The 27,387-nt window shown below is 36.3% G+C and overlaps 3 protein-coding genes and 1 long non-coding RNA gene across 7 annotated transcripts in view; all 4 read right to left on the bottom strand.

Moving 5' to 3' along the window:
* Positions 1–385: 385 nt before the first annotated feature.
* Positions 386–8,414, bottom strand: LOC117636116 (probable disease resistance protein At4g27220). Its single transcript, XM_034370583.1, is given in 7 exon segments — positions 386–403; positions 1,416–1,472; positions 1,572–2,212; positions 2,340–2,885; positions 2,888–3,118; positions 3,863–6,685; positions 8,357–8,414. Coding segments are annotated over 5 exon segments (4,215 nt in total). The 5' UTR covers positions 6,626–6,685; positions 8,357–8,414; the 3' UTR covers positions 386–403; positions 1,416–1,438.
* A 725-nt stretch (positions 8,415–9,139) lies between these two features.
* LOC117636117 lies at positions 9,140–15,037 on the bottom strand. 4 transcript variants are annotated; one of them, XR_004586997.1, is made up of 5 exons: positions 14,669–15,037; positions 14,501–14,582; positions 9,835–9,886; positions 9,515–9,672; positions 9,140–9,243 (listed from the first exon to the last, which is right to left on the bottom strand). It is a non-coding gene; the product is annotated as an uncharacterized LOC117636117 (long non-coding RNA). The 4 variants fall into 4 exon arrangements; XR_004586996.1 differs by lacking the exon at positions 9,835–9,886 and having other exon boundaries at positions 14,669–15,035; XR_004586998.1 differs by lacking the exons at positions 9,515–9,672; positions 9,835–9,886 and having other exon boundaries at positions 14,669–15,030.
* Positions 15,038–18,162: 3,125 nt separating this feature from the next.
* LOC117636032 (probable disease resistance protein At4g27220) overlaps positions 18,163–27,387 on the bottom strand; it is a 31,837-nt gene continuing 22,612 nt past the window's right edge. Inside the window, exon 5 of the mRNA XM_034370459.1 lies at positions 18,163–18,643. Within this exon, the coding sequence (XP_034226350.1) occupies positions 18,623–18,643 (21 nt within the window). The 3' untranslated portion in view covers positions 18,163–18,622. The remainder of the gene's footprint in view (positions 18,644–27,387) is intronic.
* LOC117636033 (probable disease resistance protein At4g27220) overlaps positions 21,826–27,387 on the bottom strand; it is a 12,309-nt gene continuing 6,747 nt past the window's right edge. Inside the window, exons 3-7 of the mRNA XM_034370461.1 lie at positions 24,477–26,924; positions 24,102–24,377; positions 23,180–23,341; positions 22,577–23,095; positions 21,826–22,449 (exon numbers count right to left, since the gene is read on the bottom strand). Coding sequence (XP_034226352.1) covers positions 21,826–22,449; positions 22,577–23,095; positions 23,180–23,341; positions 24,102–24,377; positions 24,477–26,864 — 3,969 coding nt within the window. The 5' untranslated portion in view covers positions 26,865–26,924. The remainder of the gene's footprint in view (positions 22,450–22,576; positions 23,096–23,179; positions 23,342–24,101; positions 24,378–24,476; positions 26,925–27,387) is intronic.

The raw sequence follows: 27,387 nt of genomic DNA, 5'->3' as shown, positions 1-27,387 counted from the left end.
ATTTGCTATTTTATTCTCACTTGGCTTCCAAATCAGTCCATCCATAAACCTACGAACCTTTAAAATAAAAGTTAACATTGTTTTGATGTTATATTCGGCTAACAAAGTCGAAAAAATTGAAGCAGAGGGATCTTCAAGAACTATTTATTTGAAGAGAGAATTTAACATCAATCCTTGATAACTCTAAAAAATACATGAACTTATGCTTTAACCATCAGATCTTCTCTAACATTTGATTGGTATACAAATGAAATCCAGTACATGAATTATAATACACTTCAACACTTGGAATTGATATGGAACTGTTTCTCAAGAATTGATGAGGTTGGAGATGTGGAATTCCATGCTTCAATAACTCACTCTGTATGTACATCCTCATAAAATTCTTCAGAACAGAACTCAGCTGAAAGGAGGGAAACAATATTAAACTAGAAAAATAATACTCATCAGCTTATACTAAAATCGAATAAACAAAATAAGTTACACCGCATTGAAAGTGTTCATCCAATGCACTAAATGTGAGAATCGTCAACTTGGGACTTAAAACGAGCCTCGGAGTGTTTTTGATAACGATGCAGAAAGCTACAACTTTCAGAAAACTGTACAACTTCATATTTTGAGATACTTAGATCAGAAACTAGCTAGGGAAAATTGAATTATGCTATCATCAGTTAGTCCCACAAATCCTTAAAGAATGTGACCATGCTGACCAGTATTCCTATCAGTATAATTTAACCAAACAAAAACATGATCATATCACTAAAAACAGAAAAGTTCCTTCAATTCCTATATATCATTAGATGGAGATGCAAAATTCATTAAAGAAACCTATCAGAAACCCAGTTAACGTAAATCCTAGCCCTCTAGAAATCCCGTCTTAATGATTTCCTTTGTGTGATTTGGCTTGCAAGAAGAAGTATTTTGTTCAACAAAAGAGAGGGGGTGAAGAGAACGATGTACAAATATAAGTGTACATTTCTCTCTCATATTTTAGAGCACCCATGGGTCTCCTTATTTTAGGATCAAGACAGGAGCATTTTTGGAGTTGGGTTCCTGACATTCACTCTAAATTTTAACTTAGAATCTCATTTAGGGAGGAGCCGTTTGGAGATTCTCTAACGAGATACCACATCAAAATTAGGTTGTTTGTTTTGTTTTCGTCTACTATATCGCAATGATAGAACACTTGAATTAAAAAAACCTCAAACAAATATGAAATAAATTGTAAATTCTTGTCAAATCAAAGCTTAAACAATCTTCACACGTAATTTTTTTTGTTTATATCATTAGAATCTAATTTGATCATGCTAACTCAATTTAATTCTTTCCTTAATATGACATAATATGGCATATTGTTTTTAGTAATAAGATTTACTTAATATAGAAGTTGGAGATGGCAACATATATATACTCACCTTTGCACTTCTCTGTGTTAACATCATATCTCTACTATCTCATTAGAATTCAGTCTCCTATTCAAAAGAAAAGAATGTGTATCATTGAGATGCAATCAGGTTTGAAAAAGAAACACTTTAATTGTTCTATTATTGACTAAACATTCAGGAGCATACCTTTTTTCGTGAATGTTCCCTATAGTGCTATTGAGGTCCCCCATCCACTCAGACTTTCCCAACTCTGTCTGTACTTTGATTACAGAATGTGCGTTGACAACCTTAGAAGCAAATGTCCTTAAATCTGGACATCTTATAACCTTCAATTCCCTCAAACATGGAAACTTCAAAGTATAAGCTTCAATAGAGAAACAAATGAGGTTTGGTAGATCTTCAAGCGTTATGGAATTCAGTTGACGAAATGTAATTTCTTGGTCAACACATTCAGTATCTGCTTCTGCAATAACTTGTTCAATCTTCTCACAATTCCCAACTTTTAAGTCCTTTAAACTGATAAGGAGCTTGGCTACAGTTGACAAGAACAAATATCGCAAACTGCCACAGTGGGATACACTTAAGAATGTTAAGTTTCCAAAGCCTGTGATATGAGGTGAACCGCCCGTTTCCCATACGTGCATTAAACTTGGCAATTCGTTTAACAACAAGTAACACAACTTATTGAATGCTTGAACATTGTGGCTTTCCACAGCCTTTGGTCCCTTGAGTTGGAAAACAACTTCCAATGACTCACAAGATTGTACAGAAAGACGTTCTAGATTATCGTAATCGTTTGAGTCTTGATCAAGATTTGTTGGTGCAACCTAGAAAATCAAACATCAATTGAGTAAACCGTATATAATTTATATAATTTCAATATGGCAATGTCAATTGTCATTCTCAATTGTAGCTCTAGGGTAGAGGTTCATAGAAATAAATTGAAATGCTTACCTCTTGATTGACTGGACGTGGCAATATTTGAACAATATTTCTTCTTGAAGTTGGTTTGGTCATTGGGCCACATGAATAAGGTGTACATCCACATGATCCTGATGAAATACCTTCGTCTTCATCTTCGTGATGAGCTGTTGAATCTTTCTCCAACTTTTTTATCTGTGGAATTACTGAAGCCAATGTCTTCAGTTTGTCGCAGCTTTTCACAGACATAACTTTGGCGGTTGAACATAAAGAAGTAGAAGCATCAGGACAAAGACTCTCAAGACTCGGAAGCGCGTCTAGATCAAAACTATTTAGTTTGGGAAACAAAGTCATGCTCGTCTGATCCTCTTTTTCATTTTCATCTGCAGATCTGACTATAGTTTCCATTTCCCAGCATTGCGCTATGTTGAGCTCTTCAAGATTCACAAGTAGCCTGGCAATTGAATGTGGGAACACATACTGGAGATCACCACCATCTTCTATTTTTAAATATCTTAAGTTTTGGAAGCCCTGGAATCCACGCGGAATGTTCTTCCAAAGGTGTTGACATCGAGAACCCCTATGAACAAATTTTGTAAATGAGAAAATGCTGGAACTGCCTGCCCATCCCTAACCATATGGCCTTTCAGATTAAAGAACACATCTACATTGGAATCTTCTAGTTTCACTTCTTCTAGATTTTGTAACCATAAAATGCACTTTGATGGAAATACTGCTCTTTCAAAGCTTCTAGAAGATTGATGCTCATCATATGAAGTTCCTACCACATTTTGATCCTCAGGCGTTGTTACCTAAAAAGATTAATTAATTAATTAATAGATCAACTTCAGACATTTTCCTCTCAAAAATGAAATTAATAACAAGCTCAATTATTATTATTATTATTTTTGTGGTGGGCCAATATCTTACCAATATGACTTCATATTAAAATATTAATAAAACCAAATATTAAAATAATATTGAGTAGGCAGTTTCTAGATAATAATCATATAAAAGCTATAGACTTTGTGGTCGCAAGTCAAACTAAATGCTTCCACGTGGCAAGAATTTTTCAGTAAACAATTTGGAGCTTGTACCTGTAGTTTATAGCTTTGATTTCTCGAATACAATCAATTCAGGTGAAAATATATACATGAAAGTTTTCACGAACTTAAAAAATGAGTCCAAAAGTTTTACAAATTCAGGTTGCTTCTTTAGATAGTTTGAGATTTCTAAATATATTATGTAATGAGACCATTAACAAAAATGAGTCCAAATTTTTAAAAAATATATAAATTTATGGAATGATTTTCTTTGTGGTCTGCACATGCTCAATTATTTATTTATTTATTTATTTATTTTTTTGTAAAGGCAGTAAACTAAATTCATCATTTATCAGTATGAGAACATTTTCAGTTTTTAGGAAGAAAATGAGTAAATAATAGTCAAACTAAAGTCAGACCTCATGGCAAGTAAACCAAATAAAAAATAAAAAATTGAGGCACAAACAATTAACAAAACAATTATACTATTCAAGCATCGAAATAATAAGTTACCTCATGGTTGGAGTATAGCTTGTTGGCTTCATAGAAACCAACAAATTCATCAGATAGATAATTGAGTGTCAAATTTGTTAATTTAGGGAAAGCTATGATGTCCGATGCGGTCTCATGTTCCCTCCACTCCTTTGAGACGATTTCTTTCATTTCGGGACAGTTGGCAACAAGTAAGCTTTGGAGTTGAACCAAGTTGCTTGCTACTAATAGAGAAAATACATATTTTAAAACTGGGCAATTATGTAATTCAAGAGATCTTAAGTTGATAAAAGAGCTCTGTGGAAGTTGGTCGTGGCATATCGCTCTTAGCTCGGGCATCCACATGAGTTCGATTGATTGGATGAGAGGGAAGGCTGTTTGTTGAGTCCAACTTGCTCCATTTACAAGGTATTCTATCTCAGGGCAGCCCGAAATTCTTAAAACTTTTAAGTGTTGCAATCCCTCTTGGTCTAATTCATTGAGGACATACTTTAAATTCTTAATCCCTTGCAAGATTAAATCTTCACATTTCTTAAATAAGAGTTGAACAGTTTGAATCTCCATGAATTCCGTTGCATCACTGCGAACAATATCCAACTTATTTTCAAATGCATAACAACCTGTTCTTGTAGATGGAATATGTGCTATAATCCATGGTTGAAACGTTCTGTTGGATATGTGGAATCTTATTGTTGTCTGGATTGTCAAGTAAAAGTCTTTTGGAAAGAAGTTGAAATCTGGTATAACTATGACTAAAACCTTCAAATGATTAGACAAAGACATCACCTCAACAAGGCTTGCCATCCTCTTATCTTCGCTTTTTGCTGCTGATTGTTCCCATTTGCGAAAACTATTTTCCATATACAACTCTTCAAGACTAGATAAGCTCGATAAGAGACCATGTGGAATCTTCTGAAGAAGATTACAATCCGTGATATCTAACAACCTTAAATGTTTAAGAAGTCCAATTTCCCTCGGCAACTCTAACATGTTAACGCATTCACGAAAGCTGAGGATCTCTAAATTTTCCAAACTTCCAATAACATCAGATATATCTGTTAAAAGACAACCATTTAGGGACAAGGTTCGAAGGCTCTTCAGTAGTCCTAGTGAACTTGGCAAGGCTGATATCCCACGCACGTCTACCAATGCTAAAACCTTCAGCTTTTTCATCCCTTTACACATGATGTCCATGCTATTTTCCGAATAACGTTCACCTTCTAAGTGTAGAAGCTCAAGTTTTGGACAATCCAGACCAACTGGGATCTCATCAATATTAATTGGTATCAGTGAGATTGTTGTGTAATGGTCGTATATCTTTGGCCACCCTTTCTTTTCAGCATCACATCTTATTAGAAATCTATGTGGATCTCTTGAGGCAATTTGTATGGCAACATCACGAACTATGTCATGCATCTTGGTATGGTCTTTCAATTTGCTATCTAGCAACAAAAACCTTCTTTGAAGTTTGTCAACCAAAGAATGCACTCTATTTCTTGCTTCTTCCACTGAATCAGTGTTACTAAAATACCCTCGACCCCATCCATATCTAACCAAATACTCAATTGGAATATCATAATCTTCAGGAAATAAACAACAAAGCAAAAGGCATGACTTCGCTTCATCACTCTCCAATCTATCATAACTCCATTGTATGCTTGAATAAACTCTGTCATTCATCGAAGAGATGCTTCCAGGAGCTGAACTTTGTAGCTGTTTGAGGGCATCATCCCATTCATACTTCCTCTTATTTTCTAGTGCTTTCGCAACAGTTAAAATAGCAATAGGTAAACCTGCACACTCATTCATGACTCGTTTCGCCAAATCAGGATAGTCCAAGGGTTGACCTATGATTTCACGGAAGAGTTCCCATGATTCCTCTGGTGTTAAAACTGGGATTGTAAAAATTTCTTGACTTCCCATTGCGTTGCACACTTCCAAGTTTCGTGAGGTCAACAAAACCTTGCACCCTTTATGAGTAAGTCCAGAAGGAAGTCCTATAGCCTCAAAATCAAGCTCTGTCCACACATCATCTAATACAATCAGGATCCTACTTATTTCCATGAGTCTTCTATGGAGCCTTCGCGCTCTTCCACTTTCAGTATCCTCCTTGTCATATGTAAACCCCAGCTGCTCTGCAATTTCTGATTGAATCTTCCGAATGCTTGGGCTTTGAGACACGACTGCTATCACAACATTATCGAATACTTTCAATCCTGCCAATCTTTTGATGATTTCTTTCACCATTGTGGTTTTACCCACACCCCCCATACCACAAATCCCAATCATTCTAACTTCTTCATTCTTCAAAACCTCTATCACGCTATTCACACATGTCATTCTGGATTTAAAATCCTTAAAACCTTCTTTGAATGTTGACCATATCATCGGTGGAGGTGCAGGATGGGCAACATTATTATTGAATGTTCTTTCTTTTTCGAGATGACGAACATCTTGTGTAATCTTAGTGGCTTTCTTACTTATGTTCCACCGGTACAAGAATCGCCTTTTCATGTTGACTTCTTCCTCAAAATGCAACACTTTCTGAATTAACTTGTTAACACTTGTTAGCCAACTTTGAACATCAGAGTTGATAACTTCACCATTCCTTTTGGCAGCATTGACCAATTCTTGCACCCCATCTTTCATCTCAAAAAGCTGTTTAAGTTCATCCTTTAGATCTTTCATGTTGGTATCATAGTAAATCAAATAGCCAAATTCTCTGCCTATTGGTGTCACCAAGGACTCTGCAATTTTGGACGCAATTGAAATAACAATATCCATTTCCTTGTGGGATCAAAGACACATAGATGAAATGCTTATCTCTGTATCTTGTCTCCCAATCTGTACAAAGTCCAATGAAACATAGATCAATATAAAAATAGGGTTGGCTGTTTTTGGCAAAATTTTATGTTGCATATATTTTATATTTATTTGAACACTTCGTTTACCTTCCCACCTTTCTGAAGATTATGTTTTTTATAAAGGGATTAAGGTTTTGATTATGTGAAAATTAAATACATAGGTTGATTATAGTACGTTTTATTATTACAGGGCTCATCAAAAGGAATAAGTTTTATTATTAGATTTATTGGTTTTTAATTTCCTTTGCCAATTAGGTTTTCTTTAGAAACAAAGGGATAAGATTGCTAGGCTGCTTTACTCTAGTACAAATAGGCTATTAAGAGACTCATGTATTCAATTTTTTATGCATATAATTACAGACTTTAGTCTCTACAGTTTCTTTTAGGATATTTTACCTAGAACTCAGTTATCTTCATTCTAACTTCTATGCTATAGCTTTATCATTTTATTATATGTATTTTGGGACAGGTTGGTTCACTAGACAACAACTTATAGACCCTACGCTGCATCAAACTGGTACCGGAGGCTAGGAAAATCCTTCCTCCACACCATGATTGGTCATGGTAGAGGTTGTGGACAAAGGAACTAAGCCCAACACAGATAGATGACTGAGATGCAACATATAATGGAAGATATGTCGAGAGCGGTGCAAGCCCTCCAAAGATAGAAATTCACAGATGCCTATATGGAGATTCTGGAATGCTGGTGATAGTGATCGAGGTGGATTGGAAGAGCAGTTGGTTCATGCATTGGGTTTGAATGGCGGAAGAATTAATGTCGAAGTTCCTGATTTTTATGGAAATATGCATGCAGAGATTCTTTAGATTCAGAGGCAAGTCTAGAGAATGGAAACCTATGGTACAAGTGTAAGAAATTACATTGTAATAAACCATATTAGAATGGTCTTCTAATCAAGCAGTTGCAGTTTAGTATTAATCAAGAAACAGAACTCTAGAATATTTGCAGTTCTAGTTTAAAGTGCAGTTTAATTAGAAAACTAGAGCTTTGAGGATTCCTAATCCTACATGGATTAAAACATTCTATCCTAATGCAATCAGGGTTTGTTTAAGTGGTCTTCTATGGGCAAAATACTTAAGCAATGCATATATATGGAGGTCCCTTCTGTAGCAGTCAAGAAACACTCATATTGATATCTCACCCCATCTAGAGAAAGTTAAAGGACTGCATAGGAGAAGAATATTTCTATACCTTCACCACAACCATTTTTTCACCAAAGTTAGTGTTAGGTTATTCTGGGGAGAAGCATTGAGAACGGAAAATTATATATTGAATAGAGTACCTACTAAATGTGTAAATGCTATCCTTATGAAGTTTGGGTTAAAAGAAAACCAAGTTTGAATTACCTCAAAGTGTGGGGCTGTAAAGTTGAAGCAAAATCATACAATCCTATGGAAAAGAAGTTGGATTCAAGAACAATCAGTGGCTATTTTGTTGGCTATCCAAAAAGAACTAAGGGCTATAGATTTTACTGCCCTCAAAATACAACTAGATTTGTAGAAACTCAAAGAGCAGTGTTTCTAAAATCTAAAAATGAGGCAACAAAAGAAGAAAATTTCCATTTTGATGAAGTTATAATAGAAAATGGAGACACAATGAATTCTAGTGCAGATAACAGAATTCTAGTATTACCTAGCTTTGACTTGAGTAGCACGCAATCTTAGGAAGATGAAATAGTTAGAGATCCAATGATACTTGAACAAGAAACTCAAGAACAGCAAGTTCTGCCACCAGAAAACACAAATGAAAATCAACCAGCATAACAAAACCATGAACAAATGGACACAAAGTTGGGAAGATCACAAAGACCAAGGAAAAGAGCACTACTTGATGACTACTTGTTGACTACTTGTATATTTACAAATGGACATAGAGTTGGACAACAACTTCTTGCTGCTTCGCTGCATCAGAAGTGATGATTTGATATGATGTTGATTAAAACTCTGATTTGAGCCCACTACGTGTCTACGAACTTGTATCGATGCGCTCTATGCAATAGTGCCATTCATTTCCCCAAAATACTATCAGATTAAAAAGTGACCAAAATGACCATATCCCAAGGGCCAAAATTGTAATTTCATGATTAAATAAGTTAAATAACTTAAACGAATAATTAAAATTGGGTCGAGGTGTTACATTTGTATTTTTTTTTTGGCTTTATTTCTCATCATATCATAGTTGTAGTATTTTATTCTTATAACTATAGTATGACTCACATCATGATTCGGGAATATTCCTTATGTTCAAATTGGGTCGTGACAATTTACAAGGGTGCTTTACAACGAAATAGATATAGTAATCAATTAGAATTATATCTCTTAAGTATACAATGATAATCAATTATATAAAATAAGAAAGTAAATCCCTTAACTAATTAAGAAAATAAATCTCCTTAATTAATTAAGAATGCTCACGTCCTCAATTCACCTCTAAAATATGATTGCTACATTCAACAATATATGAAGACTTATTCCATTTTCTATTCTGTGGTGCTGATCTTGTAATCCCCTCGTCCCAGCCTAGGCATAGATAAACCAAGATTGCATAGTGAAAGAATGAAAATGAAACAAATTTAAAACTAGAAAATAAAAAATAACTTAAAGTTATTGTTAGTTTTTAGTTTTCATTTTCTACAATAGTCCGTACACATCCTTCCACCTCCCTCCTACCATCGTTCCCCTACCGTCCTTCATCGCTGACATTTTCATATATTTCCTTTATCTTTATCTTTATCTCTTTCAAGAATATTTAATTTATTTATTTTTTTTTAAAAAAAAGAGAAAAACTTACCATCTCAATATCTGTATCCTTAGAAAAATATTCGCAAAGTTCAAATGAGACCAAATATCTCCAATCATCGTCGTCAGCACTCTTTTTGTCTTTGCTTGAACTTGTGTAAAACGATTATGTGAGAGTGACTGGTCAAGGCCCTAAGCCAGCAGAACAACCTATGATTGAAAGATTTGATGTTTCGGACCTTAAATCTTTGAGAGAGAAAATTTTCTTATGTACCAATCAGACCAGTAAGTCACTAAAAAAACCTATGAGAAATTGGCAACATCTCTATATAAATTATGTGAATGATTATTTTCACTTGCTACAAGTGGCACCTTTTCTTGTATGGAGGTGGAGAGTACCGATGAAATGCTCTCTGAAGTACTCCTATATATTTTCACGAAGAGAAAGAGATAGCGAGAGAGTTAACAACATTGGGGAGCTAACCTCGCCTAATCCTCTAGTATTAACCAAAAAGAAAAAAAAAGAAAGAAAGAGTTATAACGCCTAAACAAGGAAGAATGGAGGCAACAAGGCAAAACAAAGGAGAGAAGACATCAAATGCACGTGCCTTATATATTATATATATCTATATATCAAAAATATATATTATCAAATATATTATTATATCAAAAAGATGGACAATCAAACCGATTTCTCAATTCAATAGAAGCCCAAAGAGGTGATCTGAGAATGGAGAAATGCTCTAGATTTATAGTGAAGAGAGGCTCTGATTTTGTTTTTGGTAGAAAATACAATCTTCCATAAAAATTTTGCACACAGGAAAAGGGAGGTGTATGGAAATATAACTAAATGTGAGCTTTCAATTTGTTTTTCATAATTTAAAAGATGGTGTCAAACATTAAAGGAAAGTAAAAACTATATATGATTTTAATTTTCCTTTTTGGGTCATGTTAGGAAGACCAATTTTAGATACCAACTTGTGTATCATCTCTCTAATAGAGGTGAAGACGGCCAATATAATGGGTCCTACGCTTTATTAGAAAGATAGTGCACAAGTTAGTATCTAAATTTGGTCTCTCTAATATTTTCCTTTTTATATTCTTCAACACTTGGAACATTTATCTCAGATCTTACCAGTATAAATACAAGCAGACCCTTATGGTTTCTATGAGAAACCCATTGCCTCTGTGGGCCTCATGCTCAATTGTCATGACAATGACTATTCGATGCTTATACAACATTAAGCTTCAATCAGCCCTAGGGAAGCCAAACTGGCATACCCACCTGATGGACATATTTTATATTATATATTTAACCTTATTCTTAGTATATTTTGGTTAATATTTTGGAAAAATTTTGATACTTTAAATTATATTTCCAATATAGGACTTTCGACTCTCTCTGGAGCAAAACATAATCAAATGGAGGAATTTTGGAGTAATTCCAGTTGGAGGACGTTCTTGTGTCACTTAGCTTGATCGTATCAAAATTTTAGAGTTTTCTTCCAAGCGGTTATTTTCTGGCAATAAAATAAAGGAGCAGTGCGCGGTGCTGGAATAGTGACGTGTTGGGCTTTCAATGCATTTTTGGAGCACAAGATGACCTCGAATGGGTTCGTGGCCTTCTAGAGAAGTGTTCAAAACATTTTTATCTTTAAAACAAGCTATCTTGGGCCAGATTTGGAGGAGATTTGGGGCAAAAACGTGGCTGGGCAGATTTTGGGCAGATTCTCCTATTCCAATTTGGACTTTATTTCCTAGTTTTATTTTATTTTAATTAGTTTCCTTGTGGGGATGGAAAAGCTGTACATTGGCAACTAGGTTTTAAGGGGTATTTAAGCTCTTTCTCACAAGGAATTATGGACTTCTTTTTGACTTTTGAACTTTGCATTGTGGAGAGCAATTGCTAGGGTTTTGGGTTTTCACAACTTTCAGGTGTTTTCGTTCTTTTCTTCTTAATGATATTTTCTTGGATTTCAATTATGAGTATGCGTAACTAAATTTCTTTTGCTAGGGTGAAGCCTTGAACCTTAGCATGAATATGTGATTTTTATTTAATTGCTTATGATGAGTGCATGCCTACTTGAATTGTTAATCACTGTTTTAAACTATCTAATTGCCTTAATGCCTGATCACCATTAGGATCTTTAGAAAAGTAATTGGATGCAATTTTGGTCGGAAGGTTCCCTGAAATTGATGCTAGCTTCTTGTGATTAATAATTGTAATTTCACTTAAGATGAACACCACGTCTTAAGGGTTGCATGGTTTTTCAAAGGGTTTTCATAAAACTTAATGAGTCTTTCATGTTCAGATTTGATCCGAACGTCCGGACGGGTTGCATGTTGGATATACGTTTTGTGTTGGAGGTTCCAAGTAGAATATACATTAGGAAAACCTAACCTTCAAAGTGGCATGTGCAAATCATAAGTAATTGGTAAAAGTTCATAGGATTGCTAGGTGATGGTGAAACTCTAGTGCTTTTATAAATTGATATTCACAACTCTTTCCTTCAATTGTATTTGTTTTTAGAATCAACCAAATTCATAATCATCTTTCTTGACCTTTTATTTTAAATAGTTATTTGGAATTTGTTTTTACTTAAATTGCTAATTAGTCCTTGAGGAAAACAACCTTGCATGAGCATCTATACTACAATAGCCTTGTATTCTTGCAAGTATTTTATGTGATTTTAACCCTTGTAGCCTTGAACTAATGTGTGATGCGTCAGATTATGCTGTCGGGGCAGTTTTAGGGCAGCGAAAAGATAAGCTTCCCCATGTCATCTATTATGCAAGTCGTACTCTCAATGATGCACAGCTTAACTATGCAACTACAGAGAAGGAATTGTTGGCAGTTGTGTTCGCACTAGAGAAATTTCGGTCTTATTTGGTTGGGGCTAAAATAATTGTCTATACGGATCATGCTGCACTAAAATACTTGTTGTCTAAGAAGGATGCAAAGCCTAGATTGATTCGTTGGGTTCTTTTACTTCAAGAATTTGACTTAGAGATTCAAGACAAGAAGGGCAGTGAGAATGTTGTGGCTGATCATTTATCTAGATTAATTATTCCAGCAGCTACAGAGGCAGATTCTCTACCATTGAGTGAAAGTTTCCCAAATGAACAGCTATTTGCTGTCAAAATTGACACACCTTGGTTTGCAGATATTGTCAATTATTTGGCTAAGGGTGTGGTGCATCCAGATTTTTCCTACCAGCAGAAAAAGAAGTTTTTATTTGATGTAAAGCACTATTTCTGGGATGAACCGTACTTATACAAGTATTGTGCAGACCAGATTATTCGCAGGTGTATTCCGGAGGCTGAACAGGAAAGTGTTTTAAAGTTTGCTCATCACTACGCTTGTGGAGGACATTTTGGGCAGAAAAGGACAGCAGAGAAAATCCTACAGAGTGGGTTATTTTGGCCAACACTTTTTAGAGATTCACAGAATTGGTGCAAGGCATGTGATAGGTGTCAAAGGGTCGGCAATCAATCCAGAAGGAATGAGATGCCCCAGCAAAGTATCTTAATTGTTGAACTATTTGATGTTTGGGGTATTGATTTCATGGGACCATTCCCATCTTCTAACGGGCACCAATATATTTTAGTGGCTGTGGAATATGTTTCAAAGTGGGTCGAGGCCATTGCAGCACAAACTAATCAAGGATCAGTGGTCCTGAAGTTCCTCCAGGGGGTTATATTTCCACGTTTTGGAATTCCGCGTGTTATTCTTAGTGATGGGGGGAAGCATTTTATTAATAAACCATTTGCTAACCTACTGGCAAAATATGGGATTAATCATCGCGTGGCTACACCATACCACCCACAGACATCTGGTCAAGTTGAAGTTTCAAACAGAGAAATAAAACGTATTTTGGAGAAAACAGTGAGCTCTACACGCAAGGATTGGAGTTTCAAACTAAATGATGCTTTGTGGGCATACAGGACAGCTTATAAAACTCCTATTGGGATGTCACCATTCCGACTTGTTTATGGGAAAGCCTGTCATCTACCTATGGAGCTGGAGCATAAAGCTTACTGGGCCATTAAAGAGTTAAATTTTGCATATGACTCAGCTGGGGAAAAGCGGAAATTGCAGTTAAATGAGCTAGAGGAAATTCGTCAAGGTGCTTATGATAGTTCTCGCATCTACAAGGAAAGAACTAAGGCATTTCATGACAGTCAAATTTTACGGAAGGAATTTCAGCCAGGGCAAAAGGTTCTGTTATTTAGTTCAAGGCTCAAGTTGTTTCCAGGGAAATTAAAATCTCGCTGGACTGGACCCTACCTAGTGACTCAAGTTTTTCCTCATGGAGCAGTTCAAATCACTAATGAAGATAAAGGCAACACGTTCAAGGTGAATGGTCATAGGCTGAAACCCTACATGGAGACACCCTTTGACATTGCAGCCGAGTCTTTGACTCTGAAGGAACCAGTGATTTGACCACCAGGCTTCTGCAAAGTCTAGCTACAGACTTAAAATAGCGCGCTTATTGGGAGGCAACCCAATTTTTCTAAACTCTTTACTTCTTTTATTTTCAAAACAAAAAAACAGAGAAATTTGTTGTTTTCTTTATCTAGTTGTTTATATTTTCTTTCTATTCCTAACACATAATTGACTCAATGCAGGACACAACCATCAGCAGCAAGCATCAAAAACAGAAAATCCTATACTGGAATCTTGCACCCAGTAGCAGCTGGAATCTTGCACCCAGCAGCAGCTGGAATCATGCACCCAGCAGCAAGTCTACATTACCATCACCACATCTACACTATACTGGAAGTTAAAGCAATTCAGATGAGCTCACTCGAAGATGCAAGTTTGGGGGAAGCTGTTGCGGATCCAGCACATATATATAATTTTGAGAAGTTAATTTTTGCAACTCAGTTTACATCACATAGCCAGACACCACACAACTGAGTATCCTCTCAGAACCAACCAAAAGACACAAATAAGCAGAAATTCTCACAATCCAGAAAGACCCATGAATTAATGCAGATCTACAAAAAAAAAAAATGCAGGGATTCGATATTATACCTGCTCCCAACTTGAAGATTGACTTGCTCGCTGAAATCCTCCAACAGACGCAGATGAGTATCTCAGAACAAGGCAACGAAGTCTGCAATAATCACTTTTGTTCTTAATTACTTTCAACACAAAAATACCCACACTGAGACCCAGTTATGAGCACAACGCGAAGCTTACCGTTAACCAAGCTCAGGAACTGCGAGACTATGTGGTGTTGGGGTTGAACTCCGTCTGGGTCAGCTCATCTGAGTCGGGGGGGTCGGAGTTGGGACGGATCTCGGTGAGCATCCGATTGTCTCTTCGACGAAGCCGCAGCTGATGGTGATTTTGATTTTGTTGAGGGTTTTCTGGATTTGGCACCCTCACATAGATGAACCCACACGACTATGCTCTGAAAGATAGCCAAGGCTCTTGAGTTCTTGCTAGAGATGACAAGGGGAGAGGGTGGAGATGGATGGGTTGAAACTGAGTGAAATAAAAAGAGAGCGTCTTTTGTGATTTTCAATCTGAGTTGCGAATGGCCAAAGGCGAGCTTTTTGGCTCTGGACTCCAGGTTAGACGAAGGGGATTCAATATTTTTCAATTGACACATGAACGCTGCTAAACCAGTATATATAGTAGCTGTCGCGATAATTTGACACATGTGCGGACTTGGGCTGTTGGTCAGCGCTCTTTGCATCCGAGCTACAGGTCCTGCGTTCGAATCACCGCAGCATCACCTCCGCATCCCTGGTGTGTTCTCTCTCTCTCTTTTTATTTATTTTTTTTTTTTTCCTTCTCTTTTACTTTTTTCTGTTTATGTTTTATGTTCTTGTCTTTTCTTTTTCTTTTTTCTTTTATTTTTTTTTTGTTTTTTCTCTCCTAATTACTTCTTTAGTTGTTTCCTTTGTTTATTTTCCACGCCTTGAGGACAAAGTGTGATTTAAGTTTGGGGGTGGGAAAGTAAATTTTATATTTTTCATTTTTTGAGTCTTGTTTAAAAATTTTCGTTTTTAAGTTAATATCCATAGATTATTTTAAACGTTAGAACAAATGGACATGGTGAAGATCAATCCCACAATAGAGTCTTTTCTATTTATTGTTGCTTAGACACTAATTCATGAATTATACTTTGAAATTTGCACATCACATCAACATGGTTTTTGGGGAGTGAGATTGGAATACTTACTTTTTGTCCAAGTGTGTTTTAATTTCTGTTCAATATAAATAAAGTTAGTATGTGTTATAAAGTAATAATTGCCTCACCCGAAGCTTTGCTAGTAACCGGGCCAGTCCTGCCTAATCAGCAGTGATTCTCGAGACAAACGATAGAGTTTTGGCATGAGGCAGGGTGGTTAGTTGGTTTCGTAGCCTTTTCAGCTTGAGTTAATAAGTCCTTAGGGGTGTTCTACACCTAGTGCCCTAAAACCCGAGTGGTTTGGGAGACATTGACCTAAAGCTCGCTACGCGGTTGGATCGAAAGCTTAAGGGAACCAACATTGCACAACCACTACTATTACTATAACAACAACAAAAAAAAAAAACAAAAACAAAAAACAAAAAAAACAAAACAAAACAAAAACAAAAACAAAATTAAAAAAAAAAGGAAAGAAAAAAAAAAGTGTGGAGTGTGTGAAGTATGAATAAAAGGGATGAGAGTTAAGGGTTTTAGTCGAGTCTCCATAACCATAATGGTTCACTTTACACCGAAAGAAGTTTGTGAATTCTTTTCTAATTGAGTCTAAATAGCTTAGACTTTGTGGTGGGATTACTTGGATCTATGGAAAGGATGTTCTAGTTTTTAAAATTTTCTATGGATTGCAACTTGAAGGTGGAAATTTTGTCCTGGTTAAGTGTTAGCCAGATGTCTATTCTGTTAAGTTTTTATATTTTTGTTTGAGTCTTGTTTCGCTTGAGGACAAGCAAAAGCTAAGTTTGGGGGTATTTTGATGGACATATTTTATATTATATATTTAACCTCATTCTTAGTATATTTTGGTTAATATTTTGGAAGAATTTTGATACTTTGAATTATATTTCCAATATAGGACTTTCGACTCTCTCTGGAGCAAAACATAATCAAATGGAGGAATTTTGGAGTAATTCCAGTTGGAGGACGTTCTTGAGTCACTTAGCTTGATCGTATCAAAATTTCAGAGTTTTCTTCCAAGCGGTTATTTTCTGGCAATAAAATAAAGGAGCAGTGCACGGTGCTGGAATAGTGACGTGTTGGGCTTTTATTGCGTTTTTGGAGCACAAGATGACCTCGGATGGGTTCGTGGCCTTCTAGAGAAGTGTTCAGAACATTTTTATCTTTAAAACAAGCTATCTTGGGCCAGATTTGGAGGAGATTTGGGGCCAAAACGTGGCTGGGCAGATTTTGGGCAGATTCTCCTATTCCAATTTGGACTTTATTTCCTAGTATTATTTTATTTTAATTAGTTTCCTTGTGGGGATAGAAAAGCTGTACATTGGCAGCTAGGTTTTAAGGGTATTTAAGCTCTTTCTCACAAGGAATTTAGGACTTCTTTTGAACTTTTGAACTTTGCATTGTGGAGAGCAATTGTTAGGGTTTTGGGCTTTCGCAACTTTCAGGTGTTTTCATTCTTTTCTTCTTAATGATATTTTCTTGGATTTCAATTATGAGTATGCGTAACTAAATTTCTTTTGCTAGGGTGAAGCCTTGAACCTTAGCATGAATATGGGATTTTTATTTAATTGCTTATGATGAGTGCATGCCTACTTGAATTGTTAATCACTGTTTTAAACTATCTAATTGCCTTAATGCCTGATCCCCATTAGGATCTTTAGAAAAGTAATTGGATGCAATTTTGGTCGGAAGGTTCCCTGAAATTGATGCTAGCTTCTTGTGATTAATAATTGTAATTTCACTTAAGATGAACACCACGTCTTAAGGGTTGCATGGTTTTTCAAAGGGTTTTCATAAAACTTAATGAGTCTTTCATGTTCAGATTTGATCCGAACATCCGGACGGGTTGCATGTTGGATATACGTTCTGTGTTGGAGGTTCCAAGTAGAATATACATTAGGAAAACCTAACCTTCAAAGTGGCATGTGCAAATCATAAGAAATTGGTAAAAGTTCATAGGATTGCTAGGTGATGGTGAAACCCTAGTGCTTTTATAAATTGATATTCAAAACTCTTTCCTTCAATCATATTTTTTTTTAAGAATCAACCAAATTCATAATCATCTTTCTTGACCTTTTATTTTAAGTAGTCATTTGGAATTTGTTTTTACTTAAATTGCTAATTAGTCCTTGAGGAAAACGACCTTGCATGAGCATCTATACTACAATAGCCTTGTATTCTTGCAAGTATTTTATGTGATTTTAACCCTGTTTGCACATGTATTAAAATCCCTATCACCACCCCCATTGTTCGATTCACTTGCCATCAATATAAAAAGGAAATTAATTAACTAGTGATTTTGGAGGATTTAACATTCCAAATCACACATCTTCCAAAACACTTTTATTTTGGAAGCCAAGTGAGAATAAAATAGCAAATACGGTGTGCAAGGCAACCTTATGATAATTGGATTTGGGACAATAAAAACAGTTACTTTATAATTAGAGAGATGGTACACAAGTTGACATTTAAAATTGGTCTTCCTAGCATGACCCATGTAAAAAATCCCACATTAGAATCTTGACAAAAATAAAATAAAATATATATTAAGTGGTTCTACTATTAATAGTACCGAGATCTTTTGTGATAAAACTCCATACATACTAAGTGTGGGCTGCTAGCCTGTCTCTCTGAAATCTTGACACCAAGTGATCAACCAAAGTTTTTTAATATGTTAATTTTGGTGACATTGAAAAATTATTAATCCCATTGATGGGAAATTGAAGAATGAAAAATTAACCCCATTGATGGGAAATTTGTCATCAGTGCTTCTGAATGTGGTATTAGTTGAACCATCAGATCCGCTCAAACATTTGAATGATATACAAATGAAATCCAATACATGAATTATAATACACTTCAACACTTGGAATTGAAATGGGATTGTTTCTCAAGAATTGATGAGGTTAGAGATGTGAAATTGCAACTTGCTATCCCAAACTTCAAGAACTCACTTTGTAGAGTCTGTATGCACATCCTCATAAAATTCTTCAGAGCAGAACTCAAACCTCCTCATCAATGTGCTGAAAAGAGGGAAACAATATTAAACTAGAAAAATAATAAAATGGAATAAACGCAATAAATTACACCACATTGAAAGTGTTCATCCAATGCACTAAATGTGAGAATCGTCAACTTGGGACTTAAAAGGAGCCTCAGAGTGTTTTTGATAATGATGCAGAAAGCTACAACATTCATAAATCTCTAGACTAATCTACAAAAATCAAATTTCAGAAGGCTCTAAATACTCTGCCTAGGGTTTTTTTTAACTGAAGAAACTGTAGAACAACATATTTTGAGATACTTAGATCAGAAACTAGCTAGAGAAAATTGAATTATGCTATCATCACTTAGTCCCACAAATCCGTAAAGAATGTGACCATGCTGACCAATATTCCTATCAATATAATTTAACAAAACAACAGCATGATCATATCACTAAAAACAGAAAAGTTCCTTCAATTCCTATATATCATCACATGGAGATGCAAAATACATTAAAGAAATCTATCAAAAACCCAGTTAACGTAAATCCTAGCCGTCTATAAATCTCGTCTTAATGATTTCCTTTGTGCGATTTGGCTTGCAAGGAGTATTTTGTTCAACAAGAGAAAGGGTGTGAAGAGAACGATGTACAGATATAAGTGTACATTTCTATCTCATATTTTAGAGCACCCAGGGGTCTCCTTATTTTAAGATCAAGACAGGAGCATATTTGGAGTTGGGTTCTTGAAATTCACTCTAAATTTTAACTTAGAATCTCATCTAGGGAGGAGCCCATTGGAGATGTTCTAATGAGATACCACACCAAAATTAGGTTGTTTGTTTTGTTTACGTCTACTATCTCGCAATGATAGAACACTTGAATTAAAAAAAACCTCAAACAAACATGAAATACATTGTAATTTATTGTCAAATCGAAGCTTAAAGATTCTCACACTTTATTTATTTATTTATTTATTTTTGTTTATATCATTAAAATTGTAATTTGATCTTGCTAACTCAATTTAATTTTTTCGTTAATATGGCATTTTTTTTTTATGGTAAGATATGCAAACATCAGTGTTGTAAGAACCCAAAACAAAATATCTAGAAAAGGAAGAAAATATCTAAAAAGTAAAGAAAATATCTTTTAGCAAAATGACCAAATTGCCCTTGCATATTTTAATGGGGGAAAATCTGACTTTTTAATCGAAAAAGAATTTGGGAATTTCGCTTGCGCCATTGCGAAGAGCGCAGCGAAAGGAGTTCGTAGACACGGAGTAGACCCGAATCGGAGCTGTAACGAAGAAGTTATGGTCTAAAAACCGCGAAGGGCAAAATGGTAATTTGGTCAAAGTCAGATTTTTATCCCTGTTTTTCTCTCTCCCCGCGTCATTCTCTCTCCTCTCTCCCGACTACACAGCCGACCCGACCCCCTCCCCTTCCAGCCGACCTAGCCGCCACCATACCGCGACCCGATCTCCGGCACCAATCCCGTCCGACTCGCAGCTCAACCGCCGATCATCCCCGACCTGTCGCCGACCGGGGGAAATCAGAATTTGGCCGGAAACTGGGAAAATTCCGATCGGTGTCGCTCGAACTTCCAGTCGCTCGATCTCCTCCATTTCTCAACCAAATCAGTCGAGTGAGGTATGGATTTTCATCTATTTCTCGTGCTCTATCTGCTGGTTGGCTGGGTTTAGATTGATTCAATCTCTAGATCACTCGATTTTCGACTTCAAGTTTGGCCGAAAATTTGGCCCTTCGAAACTACTATTTCCGGTCACTTTTTGGGGGTAGTCCAAGAACAAAAGTGACTCCAAATAGGGTGTTTTACCTAGGGTAGGAGTTTGGAGCCTCGGTTCCACGATTTTTTGGCACACCCGAATCGCTTTGGACACCCAATCTGGCCGCGCGTGTGGCGGGGTGGTGACACGGCTCTGGCCAGTTCTGAGGTCCTCGTGTCGTCACGAGCGCGTGGGATTTCGCGGATCTCAATTCGGAGTCCGTTTGAGCCCCGAACGGATTTTTCCATATCGCGCGATCCGTGGGTGCAGTGTCAGTTAACCGTTCGATCGCGCTGAATTTTGGATATGTCGGTCTACGTGATTTCAGGATCTCGTAGGATTCGACGGATCGCGAATCGGAGTCCCGGATACTCCGGAATCGAGAACCCTCTGGCTAGGGTTAGGGTTTTAAGCGATAACGCGATTTTGGCCAATCCGACCGTCCGATTCGGACCAAATTCGCAGAACAGGGTTCCCGTGGTATGAGAAACCCTTCGGGAAGCTCAGATTGACCATCGGAGACCGTGGACCCACGGGGTCCCGGATCGGCCGATCGAGCTGTTCATCGCTTATCGAGGTTTTGGGTCTCTCGAGGCCGACCTAACTGTAAAAAAAAAAAAAAAAAAAAAGCTAAGGCGGGCATAAGAATAACTTGATTAAGTGTTTGTATTTCTAGGAGCCGGGGGCAGGGTGTTTAGTTGAATTTCGTTTTATTCAGCAGTTTATTAATTTAATCTATCGGGATAATCAGGCATCAGGAGCTCGGCAGAAGTGTAAAGGAGACCTTCCAGGGGTCGAAGTAGCTCGGACCATCTGCAGTAATATCTTTATATCAGATCGATTATGCCATAGAGGCACGCGGGATCCGCCACCGGGCCAGTCATAGCTTCCGCACCACCAAGTAAGGTAGAGTTGTAGAAAATCCTTTAAACCTTGAGAACTTGAGAATATGCTCTGATATCCAGTTGAAAATTTTGGTGATTAGAATTGATTTGATTACTGGAAACATTCTGGCTGTTGGGTGAATTATTTGAGATTGTTTGACAGGAGACAAAAAAAAAATTTGGGATTGAGCAAAATATAGAGGAGACTCTGCCGAATTTTCGGCAGAAGTCTAAGGGAAATTTAAGGAGAAATTAAAGTAAGAAGGATAAAAAGGTCATTTGTGCCCGACATTCGCCAGGTGTCGGACACGCACAGGACTTGGCTCGAATTCCAAAGTGGAAATTGGGTCGGGTCCTGTCAATGTTCCCTTAACATAGAAGTTTACATATATATACTCACCTCTGCACTTCTCTGTGTTTCCCTGTATTCAAAAGAAAAGAATGTGTATTATTGAGATGCAATCAGGTTTGAAAAAGGAACACTTTTATTGTTATATTATTGATTAAACACCAGTAAACATTCAAGAGCATACCTTTTTTCATGAATGTTCCCTATATAGTGCTATTGAGGTCCCCCATCCACTCAGACTTTCCGAACACTGTCTGTATTTTGATTAAAGAATGTGCGTTGACAACCTTAGAACCAAATGTCCTTAAATCTGGACATCTTATAACCTTCAATTCCCTCAAACATGGAAACTTCAAAGTATAAGCTTCAATAGAGAAACAAATGAGGTTTGGTAGATCTTCAAGCGTTATGGAATTCAGTTGACGAAATGTAATTTCTTGGTCAACACATTCAGTATCTGCTTCTGCAATAACTTGTTCAATCTTCTCACAATTCCCAACTTTTAAGTCCTTTAAACTGATAAGGAGCTTGGCTACAGTTGACAAGAACAAATATCGCAAACTGCCACAGTGGGATACACTTAAGAATGTTAAGTTTCCAAAGCCTGTGATATGAGGTGAACCGCCCGTTTCCCATACGTGCATTAAACTTGGCAATTCGTCTAATAGCAAGTAACACAACTTATTGAATGCTTTAACATTGTGGCTTTCCACAGCCTTTGGTCCCTTGAGTTGGAAAACAACTTCCAATGACTCACAAGATTGTACAGAAAGACGTTCTAGATTATCGTAATTGTTTGAGTCTTGATCAAGATTTGTTGGTGCAACCTAGAAAATCAAACATCAATTGAGTAAACCGTATATAATTTATATAATTTCAATATGGCAATGTCAATTGTCATTCTCAATTGTAGCTCTAGGGTAGAGGTTCATAGAAATAAATTGAAATGCTTACCTCTTGATTGACTGGACGTGGCAATATTTGAACAATATTTCTTCTTGAAGTTGGTTTGGTCATTGGGCCACATGAATAAGGTGTACATCCACATGATCCTGATGAAATACCTTCGTCTTCATCTTCGTGATGAGCTGTTGAATCTTTCTCCAACTTTTTTATCTGTGGAATTACTGAAGCCAATGTCTTCAGTTTGTAGCATCTTTTCACAGACATAACTTTGGCGGCTGACCATAAAGAAGTAGAAGCATCAGGACAAAGACTCTCAAGACTCGGAAGCCAGTGTAGATCAAAACTATTTAGTTTGGGAAACAAAGTCATGCTCGTCTGATCCTGTTTTTCATTTTCATCTGCAGATCTGACTATAGTTTCCATTTCCCAGCAGTGCGCTATGTTGAGCTCTTCAAGATTCACAAGTAGCCTGGCAATTGAATGTGGGAACACATACTGGAGATCACCACTACCTTCTATTTTTAAATATCTTAAGTTTTGGAAGCCCTGGAATCCACGCGGAATGTTCTTCCAAAGGTGTTGACATCGAGAATACCCTATGAACAAATTTTGTAAATGAGAAAATGCTGGAACTGCCTGCCCATCCCTAACCATATGGCCTTTCAGATTAAAGAACACATCTACATTGGAATCTTCTAGTTTCACTTCTTCTAGATTTTGTAACCATAAAATGCACTTTGATGGAAATACTGCTCTTTCAAAGCTTCTAGAAGATTGATGCTCATCATATGAAGTTCCTACCACATTTTGATCCTCAGGCGTTGTTACCTAAAAAGATTAATTAATTAATTAATAGATCAACTTCAGACATTTTCCTCTCAAAAATGAAATTAATAACAAGCTCAATTATTATTATTATTATTTTTGTGGTGGGCCAATATCTTACCAATATGACTTCATATTAAAATATTAATAAAACCAAATATTAAAATAATATTGAGTAGGCAGTTTCTAGATAATAATCATATAAAAGCTATAGACTTTGTGGTCGCAAGTCAAACTAAATGCTTCCACGTGGCAAGAATTTTTCAGTAAACAATTTGGAGCTTGTACCTGTAGTTTATAGCTTTGATTTCTCGAATACAATCAATTCAGGTGAAAATATATACATGAAAGTTTTCACGAACTTAAAAAATGAGTCCAAAAGTTTTACAAATTCAGGTTGCTTCTTTAGATAGTTTGAGATTTCTAAATATATTATGTAATGAGACCATTAACAAAAATGAGTCCAAATTTTTAAAAAATATATAAATTTATGGAATGATTTTCTTTGTGGTCTGCACATGCTCAATTATTTATTTATTTATTTATTTATTTTTTTTGTAAAGGCAGTAAACTAAATTCATCATTTATCAGTATGAGAACATTTTCAGTTTTTAGGAAGAAAATGAGTAAATAATAGTCAAACTAAAGTCAGACCTCATGGCAAGTAAACCAAATAAAAAATAAAAAATTGAGGCACAAACAATTAACAAAACAATTATACTATTCAAGCATCGAAATAATAAGTTACCTCATGGTTGGAGTATAGCTTGTTGGCTTCATAGAAACCAACAAATTCATCAGATAGATAATTGAGTGTCAAATTTGTTAATTTAGGGAAAGCTATGATGTCCGATGCGGTCTCATGTTCCCTCCACTCCTTTGAGACGATTTCTTTCATTTCGGGACAGTTGGCAACAAGTAAGCTTTGGAGTTGAACCAAGTTGCTTGCTACTAATAGAGAAAATACATATTTTAAAACTGGGCAATTATGTAATTCAAGAGATCTTAAGTTGATAAAAGAGCTCTGTGGAAGTTGGTCGTGGCATATCGCTCTTAGCTCGGGCATCCACATGAGTTCGATTGATTGGATGAGAGGGAAGGCTGTTTGTTGAGTCCAACTTGCTCCATTTACAAGGTATTCTATCTCAGGGCAGTCCCAAATTCTTAAAACTTTTAAGTGTTGCAATCCCTCTTGGTCTAATTCATTGAGGACATACTTTAAATTGTTAATCTCTTGCAAGATTAAATCTTCACATTTCTTAAATAAGAGTCGAACAGTTTGAATCTCCATGAATTCCGTTGCATCACTGCTAACAATATCCAACTTATTTTCAAATGCATAACAACCTGTTCTTGTAGATGGAATACGTGCTATAATCGATGATTGAAACTTTCTGTTGGATATGTGGAATCTTATTGTTGTCTGGATTGTCAAGTAAAAGTCTTTTGGAAAGAAGTTGAAATCGGGTATATCTATGACTAAAACCTTCAAATGATTAGACAAAGACATCACCTCAACAAGGCTTGCCATCCTCTTATCTTCGCTTTCTGCTGCTGATTGTTCCCATTTGCCAAAACTATTTTCCATATACAACTCTTCAAGACTAGATAAGCTTGATAAGAGACCATGTGGAATCTTCTGAAGACTATCACAACCTGTGATATCTAACAACCTTAAATGTTTAAGAAGTCCAATTTCCCTCGGCAACTCTAACATGTTAAAGCATTCACGAAAGCTGAGGATCTCTAAATTTTCCAAACTTCCAATAACATCAGATATATCTGTTAAAAGACAACCATTTAGGGACAAGGTTTGAAGGCTCTTCAGTAGTCCTAGTGAACTTGGCAAGGCTGATATCCCACGCACGTCTACCAATGCTAAAACCTTCAGCTTTTTCATCCCTTTACACATGATGTCCATGCTATTTTCCGAATAACGTTCACCTTCTAAGTGTAGAAGCTCAAGTTTTGGACAATCCAGACCAACTGGGATCCCATCAATATTAATTGGTATCAGTGAGATTGTTGTGTAATGGTCGTATATCTTTGGCCACCCTTTCTTTTCAGCATCACATCTTATTAGAAATCTATGTGGATCTCTTGAGGCAATTTGTATGGCAACATCACGAACTATGTCATGCATCTTGGTATGGTCTTTCAATTTGCTATCTAGCAACAAAAACCTTCTTTGAAGTTTGTCAACCAAAGAATGCACTCTATTTCTTGCTTCTTCCACTGAATCAGTGTTACTAAAATACCCTCGACCCCATCCATATCTAACCAAATACTCAATTGGAATATCATAATCTTCAGGAAATAAACAACAAAGCAAAAGGCATGACTTCGCTTCATCACTCTCCAATCTATCATAACTCCATTGTATGCTTGAATAAACTCTGTCATTCATCAAAGAGATGCTTCCAGGAGCTGAACTTTGTAGCTGTTTTAGGGCATCATCCCATTCATACTTCCTCTTATTTTCTAGTGCTTTCGCAACAGTTAAAATAGCAATAGGTAAACCTGCACACTCATTCATGACTCGTTTCGCCAAATCAGGATAGTCCAAGGGTTGACCTATGATTTCACGGAAGAGTTCCCATGATTCCTCTGGTGTTAAAACTGGGATTGTAAAAATTTCTTGACTTCCCATTGCGTTGCACACTTCCAAGTTTCGTGAGGTCAACAAAACCTTGCACCCTTTATGAGTAAGTCCAGAAGGAAGTCCTATAGCCTCAAAATCAAGCTCTGTCCACACATCATCTAATACAATCAGGATCTTACTTATATCCATGAGTGTTCCGTAGAGCCTTCGAGCTCTTCCACTTTCAGTATCCTCCTTGTCATATGTAAACCCCAGCTGCTCTGCAATTTCTGATTGAATCTTCCGAATGCTTGGGCTTTGAGACACGACTGCTATCACAACATTATCGAATACTTTCAATCCTGCCAATCTTTTGATGATTTCTTTCACCATTGTGGTTTTACCCACACCCCCCATACCACAAATCCCAATCATTCTAACGTCTTCATTCTTCAAAACCTCTATCACCCTATTCACATGTGTCATTCTGGATTTAAAATCCTTAAAACCTTCTTTGAATGTTGACCATATCATCGGTGGAGGTGCAGGATGGGCAACATTATTATTGAATGTTCTTTCTTTTTGGAGATGACGAACATCTTGTGTAATCTTAGTGGCTTTCCTACTTATGTTCCACCGGTACAAGAATCGCCTTTTCATGTTGACTTCTTCCTCAAAATGCAACACTTTCTGAATTAACTTGTTAACACTTGTTAGCCAAATTTGAACATTAGAGTTGATAACTTCACCATTCCTTTTGGCAGCATTGACCAATTCTTGCACCCCATCTTTCATCTCAAAAAGCTGTTTAAGTTCATCCTTTAGATCTTTCATGTTGGTATCATAGTAAATCAAATAGCCAAATTCTCTGCCTATTGGTGTCACCAAGGACTCTGCAATTTTGGACGCAATTGAAATAACAATATCCATTTCCTTGTGGGATCAAAGACACATAGATGAAATGCTTATCTCTGTATCTTGTCTCCCAATCTGTACAAAGTCCAATGAAACATAGATCAATATAAAAATAGGGTTGGCTGTTTTTGGCAATATTTTATGTTGCATATATTTTATATTTATTTGAACACTTCGTTTACCTTTCCACCTTTCTGAAGATTATGTTTTTTATAAAGGGATTAAGGTTTTGATTATGTGAAAATTAAATACATAGGTTGATTATAGTACGTTTTATTATTACAGGGCTCATCAAAAGGAATAAGTTTTATTATTAGATTTATTGGTTTTTAATTTCCTTTGCCAATTAGGTTTTCTTTAGAAACAAAGGGATAAGATTGCTAGGCTGCTTTACTCTAGTACAAATAGGCTATTAAGAGACTCATGTATTCAATTTTTTATGCATATAATTACAGACTTTAGTCTCTACAGTTTCTTTTAGGATATTTTACCTAGAACTCAGTTATCTTCATTCTAACTTCTATGCTATAGCTTTATC

Source organism: Prunus dulcis, chromosome 7, assembly GCF_902201215.1.
Source record: "Prunus dulcis chromosome 7, ALMONDv2, whole genome shotgun sequence".
Taxonomy (NCBI): Eukaryota; Viridiplantae; Streptophyta; class Magnoliopsida; order Rosales; family Rosaceae; genus Prunus; species Prunus dulcis.
The sequence above is the reverse complement of the archived record's forward strand: the minus strand, read 5'-3'. Positions and strand labels throughout refer to the sequence as shown.